Source organism: Pinus tabuliformis, chromosome 8 (genome assembly GCF_031772625.1).
Source record: "Pinus tabuliformis cultivar Carrire ecotype Pingquan chromosome 8, CPIR1, whole genome shotgun sequence".
In the NCBI taxonomy this organism is placed as follows: domain Eukaryota; kingdom Viridiplantae; phylum Streptophyta; class Pinopsida; order Pinales; family Pinaceae; genus Pinus; species Pinus tabuliformis.
Window position 1 is genome coordinate 1,934,981,432 of NC_142294.1, and position 7,432 is coordinate 1,934,988,863.

Genomic DNA, 7,432 nt, shown 5'->3' on the forward strand with positions numbered 1-7,432 from the left:
TAACACCTAAATAGGGTGGGAAATTGAACCAGTGACTTAATATGTAGGAGTGCCTTAACTGTGCACCTGATCATCGTCTATCCAAGACCCCATGGACAAATTTATTGATAATTCTTATAAAATAATATTTTTCCTATTATTTTTCAATGAGAGTGGGAAACAATAAGAAATACTTAACAAGTATTTCATGTTATTCCCTCCATTCCCATCTCCATCCTCAGGAAGGTGGGGAGATTAAGGACCAAAGATAACAAGTATTCCCCAATATTTCCACCCACCGCCATGAAGAGTGGGGTGGAGAGAAATACTTAATAATAAGTGTTTCCCCTGATCCCCCATCTCCATTAACACAAACAATGAGAAATACTTAATAATAAGATAGGTTTTCTTTGTTCATATTTTACAATTTCTATTGGTGTCACTACACTAATTGGATTTATCAAATTTTTAATGTATATTGTCTAAATCTTTTATGTTTTGAAGTATTTGGTTGGAATTATATTTTGAAGTGTTTAATTGGAATTAAAGAACATATTTTAGTATGATAATTTTTTATTATTATTTAAAATTTATTTTTAAATAGATCCAATAAAACACTCAATTTGTCTAGAATTCATAAATCAAACTTGCAGCAATTCAAAATAAACTTGACTAAGGAACTCCGAAAACATAGCACAGTCATGGCCGTATCTTTTGGAAATATATGTTTTATGGGAGTCCTCTAACGAGGCAGAGGAATTGCCCAGATGGCTAAAAGTGGCTGGAATCCGGGTAAATTTTTTTCAAAAAATCTTGTAGATACAGTGTTTGAATCGTGTGTTTGATGGTGGAAATAGATTCAGCACCATCAAAAACGCTTAAAACACCTAAAATTTTGAAGTTTCCTTAGACTAAGCGTGTTTTATGTTTCTCTTTATTGGGCATAACCTCAAAGTTGTCCATGGAATATTAATGTGCTTTCAACACACACACTAAACGCATATATTAGTTTTTTTTGAATAAATAAATTTTATATTTTAAAGCAAACGACCAGTTGACCAAAACCAAAAATAACACCGTCTGGGTAGACGAGATGGACGACTTGCAGTCAATAAAGAAAAATCCGCTAAAAAAAATTGAGTTCATACCATGTATTAGTATTAGTATTAGTTAGTTGAAATGGACGATATGAGTTAGACACACCACGTCTTACTTCAAATGGAGGATCTGGGTTAAGTTAACACAACTTGAGTCAACAAGAAAACGAAAATCCACCAAAATCCTTATGACTCCTTATGCCAGGAATTTCACAAATGTAGTTGATATCCACAATTGCTCAAACCCTCACAAATATTTTTGTAATTCCTTAATTTTATCGATTGCCCATCTGAGGAGCCGATGTCACCTTCCACGGATTTCATCCTCATCACCTCCACATTCATGCTCATCTTTGTTTCTGCAAACGCCCATCTTCTTGATCATTATCATGAGAAAAGTCGTGAACGACTGCAGGTCGATATAGAAGCCCTGCAAGCATTCAAAACCTCCGTCACATATGATCCTTCTCACGCCTTGGCCAACTGGGATTTTGATGCCAATCATGTCTGTAATTGGACTGGTGTCACCTGCAACCCTCACAAACTGCGCGTATCTGCCCTAAATCTATACAACATGGGCCTGCAAGGGACTATACCTCCACATTTGGGTAACATCTCCTTTCTTGGCGTGTTGAATCTCACTAGTAACAGTTTCTCTGGCACAATCCCGAACGAATTGGGCAAGCTGCGTCGCTTAAAACGTCTGTTCCTCAATAAGAATCACTTGATTTCGTCCATTCCAGAGGCTTTGAAAGATTGCACATCTCTCAGGATGCTTAATCTGTCCCACAATAATTTGACAGGAACTATTCCGAGTGGTCTCGGCCAATTGCAAAACCTGCGAAATCTTTCACTGTACACAAACCGATTGACTGGGAAAGTGCCGGAATCCTTGGGAAATTGTTCTGCGCTGGAGTTTCTGGATCTAGGAGATAACTTCCTTAGCGGCACTATCCCTTCTCAGTTTGGCTTGCTCGCTAGAATTAAAGGTCTGTATCTTGATGCAAACCATCTCAGTGGAGGAATCCCGCCTTCACTACTTAATTGCACGGAGTTACACGTCTTACAGTTACCTGACAACAGGCTCACTGGAGAAATCCCGTGGGAGATAGGTACAAAGCTCTCAAATTTAGAGTATCTGCTGCTCTGGGGAAACGAATTAAACGGTACCATTCCGAAATCTTTAGGAAATTGCTCTCAGCTTTTATGGCTCTACCTCTCTTATAATTTCTTAATGGGAGGCATACCTCAGGAATTTGGAAAGCTCCGTCTTCTAGAGAGACTTGGACTTTATGATAATCATTTGTATAGTGAGGAATCCATTTCCATCTTTGGAGCACTTTCAAACTGCACCAATCTGCAAATACTCGACCTTGCCATCAATGATTTCAAGGGGTACTTGCCTGGAAGCGTAGGCCGTCTTTCTCAGAATCTGCTTTATCTCTATTTGGGTGATAATCGTTTCACTGGTAAGATACCCCAGGAGATGAGCAACCTCACCGGATTGATCCTGTTAGCTCTAGACGACAATTTTCTCTCTGGAAGCCTTCCTTCTGCACTAGGACGGCTGTCTACTCTTCAGCTGCTGGACCTCTCCCGGAATAACCTGGAAGGTAATATACCCTATCAATTCAGTGAATTGAAAGCTCTGTATGAACTGGACCTTTCGGGAAACGCCTTTTCTGGAGAAATTCATCATGTTTTTGCAAGTTTGCAGCAGCTAAGAATATTAAATCTCAGCTATAACAAGTTCAGTGGTAATATACCGGATAATGATATAGGGAATTGTTCCAATCTCGAGCTTCTGGACCTCAGTTACAACCAGCTAAGCGGCGTGATGCCATCCAAAGTGGCTAGCCTTCATAACCTACAGTTCTACATTAATGTCTCACATAATGCACTCACAGGAAGGGTGCCTGCCGAACTGGGAGGAATGCACATGGTTCAAGCAATTGATCTCTCTGACAATAATTTTTCAGGGAGCATACCCAGCCAATTAGTGAATTGTGCTGGACTTGACTACCTTAATCTTTCTCACAATTCATTGGAAGGCACGATTCCGACATCAATCGATCAAGTTGCAGGACTTCAAGATTTGGATCTCTCTTTCAATAAGCTTTCCGGTCCCCTGCCTAGCTCTATAGAGAAATTACAGAAGCTTACGCATTTAAACTTGTCATACAATAACTTCACAGGAGAAGTACCATCCTCTGGAGCTTTCAGAAAACTGAATTTTACATCATTCTTAGGAAACACTGGACTCTGTGGCAGATGGATAGAGTTACCTCATTGTAAATTGACTACAAGGCACCATCGTGATTCCAAAAGAAGGGTAGTTATCTTGGCCACTTTGGTTGGTTTAACTTTGCTATTGGTATTTTGCTTAGCCTTCATGGTTTTGATATATTTTCGCAGAAAGTCTGCATTGTTGGAAACTATTTCAGCGAGATTAGGGAGGATGCTGAGGAGCCAACTCCGCGAGACGAAGATTGTAAGTGAGGAAGAGGTGAACAGAGCAACTAATGGTTTCAGCCCGGATAACCTAGTGGGGCGTGGCGGCCATGGGTCAGTGTATAAGGGCGTATTAGACAACGCCACAATCGTTGCTGTCAAAGTTATACAGTCTGCCACATCAGGAGGTGCATACAAGAGACTCATAAAAGAATGCAAGACGTTGGGAAGAGTCCGCCATCGGAATCTGGTGAGAATGGTGGGCGTATGCTCAAGTTTGCAGGTCAAATCTTTGATTATGGAGTTCATGTCGCAGGGAAACCTGGATAAGCATTTGCATTGTAGGGAAAATAATTGCAGGTTGGATCTGAAAAGACGGCTGAGCATTCTCAAGGACGTGGCCCATGGAATGGCATACCTTCACCATCACTGTTCTCCGGCCATTGTTCATTGTGATCTGAAACCTTCCAACGTTTTACTGGATGAGACGATGACGGCTCATGTTGGAGATTTCGGTATTTCACGCCTCATGAACGATTCAACAGCAGCAGCCTCAGGGGACACCTCCAGTCATGTGATCGGGTCTGTTGGTTACATTGCACCAGGTAAACACTGATACACTAGATTGATTGAGCAATGTTGTATATGGGAAATATTTGAGTCAGTGATAAAGGTTTTATATATAAATGCTGATATGGGATTATATATATAAAATTGGTTACAGAATATGGTACAGGAGGCCGCCCGTCCATGAAAGGGGACGTATACAGCTATGGCATCTTGGTACTGGAAATGATAACGGGAAAGAAGCCCACAGATGCAGTGTTATCAGAAGAAGAGCAATCATTGCAGAGTTGGGTGGGCGACGCATTCCCTGACAGATTGTTGGAGGTGATTGACAGGACTTTGGTGGAGGAGATTAGAATGGAAGATGAATCACATGATGTAAGTGAATTTATGGGGTTTGGAATTGTTGTGCTGTTGGCGAAGATAGGTTTGATGTGCAGCAAAGGGGATCCTCATGAACGACCGACTCTTCGAGAGGTTGAGGCATCGCTAGAGCAGCTAGTCGCCAAAATCCATAAGAATTCAGAAAATGAGTTGAACCGCCTTGGACAGGTGACGGACGAAGCCATTTCTGAATCTGATTAGGGCATGTTGTGGAAGAAAATGATTAGTGGTCAGCACATATATTTGGAGGAAAATGATTAGTTTAGATTAGATGAATAGTTCTGCATTTTCATTTGCTGTAAGTGTGATTATAGGTTTTTAGAAGTAGTTAAATCCAGAGATATTTTCTAGTTAATTAATCTCTTATATTCTTATGTGGCGAAGAGATTTGTTTAGTTAATTAATAATGTAATTAAAATAATTTTCCAAAATAACATATGTTATTAGTCGTCAGCACATATATTTGGAGGAAAATGATTAGTTTAGATTAGATGAATAGTTCTGCATTTTCATTTGCTGTAAGTGTGATTATAGGTTTTTAGAAGTAGTTAAATCCAGAGATATTTTCTAGTTAATTAATCTCTTATATTCTTATGTGGTGAAGAGATTTGTTTAGTTAATTAATAATGTAATTAAAATATTTTTTCAAAATAACATATGTTATTATTTAATTAATATACATGGCTTTTTTAATTAAAATAAAATTTTTATTTAAAAATAATCTATATTATTATTTAATTAATATAAATGTATTTTTTAATTTTTTAATTTAATATATTATTTTTTTAATCAATTTTTTTCTATATGAAATTTTCAATATAGGAAAAAACAGTATACATTTTTTGGAAGATCTCTTTATAAGTTAAAATATTTTTTTAAGATTATTGATTAAGATATTTTTTTTAGTGGTTCACAGTGATAATCATAGAATACAATTTATAATATTAAGTGGAAAGAGACTATATTGAAAACAATTTTATAAATAGTTTGAACGAGTACATTTTCTTAGTATTATCCTATTTTTTTATTTTCATTTTTAAGTTTTTAAAAATAATTGTTATTAAATAGAATTTATAGTAAACTAAAAAGTATGTATTAATTTTGGGATTTATGTATAGTTAATGGTTTAGGATTTGTTTTTTATTAGCTTATTTTATAAATAAAATTGACATGCTATTTTTTTTTGTTATATAGAGATTTAATATAGTTATAAAATTCTATAATGATTTAATTTTGACAAGTGGTCAAGGGCTAATTCATGTATGATGATAGTTTAGACCATCATTTCCAAAGTTTTATTGCCAATTTAATAGTGGCCTATAACTTGTATTTCAATATTACTAGTTATTTTACACATTAATATTACAATTGGTGGTCATCATCATACTTTGGACCAACACAAGTGGGATACTCAATAGTACATTCCTAAATTGACATTTCATTTATTAAACACTCGAATATTATGTATGCATTGTAAATATGTATATTGATTCGTTAAATATTTTTTGTTTTATTCTTGGCAATAATGCATTTATTCTAGACTTAAGGAACCCTCAATCTTGTGTATTTGGATTTGTATTCCTAATGTTCGTCAATACTTTGTGGAAGCAAAGATAGCGTGCTCAATTTACCTTGTTGTTGGTAGATTGTTGCAAGGTTTACAACATTGATGAATGTTGTCTACAAATTCTTGTGCCTTTTATTGATCTCATTATGATGGGTTGTCTATGATTCGTGGTAGTTTTCCTATATCTTTGAAAAAAATTATATAGTGGCAACTAAATATGAAATTGATATTTTATGAGAAAGGCTCACACAAATGGCTCTCAATTTACACAAAAATTTCAATCCCTATACTCCTAATCCCATTAATGAAAGTGTAATGAATATGCTTGCTTTCTTCTTGGAATACTTCCAATGATTCTCCTTGTAAAGGATGTAATGTTTCATTTATAGGAACCTTAAGGGATCCATATATAGTAGTTGCTTCTATGTTGAAAGCTACAACTCCTATCAAGGAAAGGAGTAGTATTGGTTTGCATCCATTGCGTTCTTGAGTAAGTAATGTAGCTCATAGGTTAGGATTTTCCAGTGTCTAATATTCTTTGGATGATCATATTTAGGAGTTGTTGTTTTTTCCTTGTTGATAATATTGTAGAAGTATGTGAATGTAATTACTCTACCTTTGACCCCTTGAATCTATTCAATTCAAATATGTATAAGCTGTAAATAAGTTATTATGATGATGGGAGTCAAACCGTATGAGCTTAAATAAATGAACCCTTGTGTAATTCATATAAATATTTCATGTCAATTCCTAGTGTATAGCTCAAGCCCAAGGCCCAACCCATGAGTGGCTAGGAATCTAATTCAGCTAAACATGTTTTTTATGTACCATGTGGTAGTGCATACCACGATGTACTCAATCTATGTAAATATTATTTCAAAATGTAATATAACTTGGTCCAACATTGCTATGGAGACAACATGAAAACGGTTATGGTTTCACTAGCGGGGAAGAGGAAAGGAGGCCCAAGGGCAGGGGTATACAACAATGAGCATCAATCACCATGCACACGCCTGAGGATAGTGTTTTCTTTGATTTCATTGCATTGTGGCCTATTGATCTCGTCCAATCCAATCATTTTCGATTATCATTGAGTTGCATTGCTAACCTACAAAAAATAAACTTAAAATGTATCAATGACCCTCAATTCCCTCTTAATCATGACATCAAGTGCTGACTTTATTGATTATTCATGGACCATCCAAAAACATAACCTACTATCTTTGATAAATGTAACCATTTAGATTCACATCAACACTCATTTTCCCATGTTGAGGGTATCCTACTTATGCCAAAGGCATTCGTAAAACAATAGTCTAAACATTATACTTTTTGAATTTTTCCTAACTACCTTTTTTTGATAACTTTTACCCAAAATTTGGCTAGA

The 7,432-nt window shown here is 36.1% G+C and overlaps 1 protein-coding gene across 2 annotated transcripts; it reads left to right on the forward strand.

Moving 5' to 3' along the window:
- Window positions 1–1,345: 1,345 nt before the first annotated feature.
- On the forward strand, window positions 1,346–4,836 carry LOC149244241 (uncharacterized). 2 transcript variants are annotated; one of them, XM_089367953.1, is made up of 2 exons: window positions 1,346–4,132; window positions 4,264–4,836. In XM_089367953.1, exons 1-2 carry the CDS (start codon window positions 1,378–1,380, stop codon window positions 4,677–4,679), a joined length of 3,171 nt encoding a protein of 1,056 aa, XP_089224079.1. In that variant the 5' UTR covers window positions 1,346–1,377; the 3' UTR covers window positions 4,680–4,836. The 2 variants fall into 2 exon arrangements, with proteins under 2 accessions (XP_089224079.1, XP_089224078.1); XM_089367952.1 differs by having other exon boundaries at window positions 4,252–4,835.
- The last annotated feature ends 2,596 nt before the right edge of the window (window positions 4,837–7,432 follow it).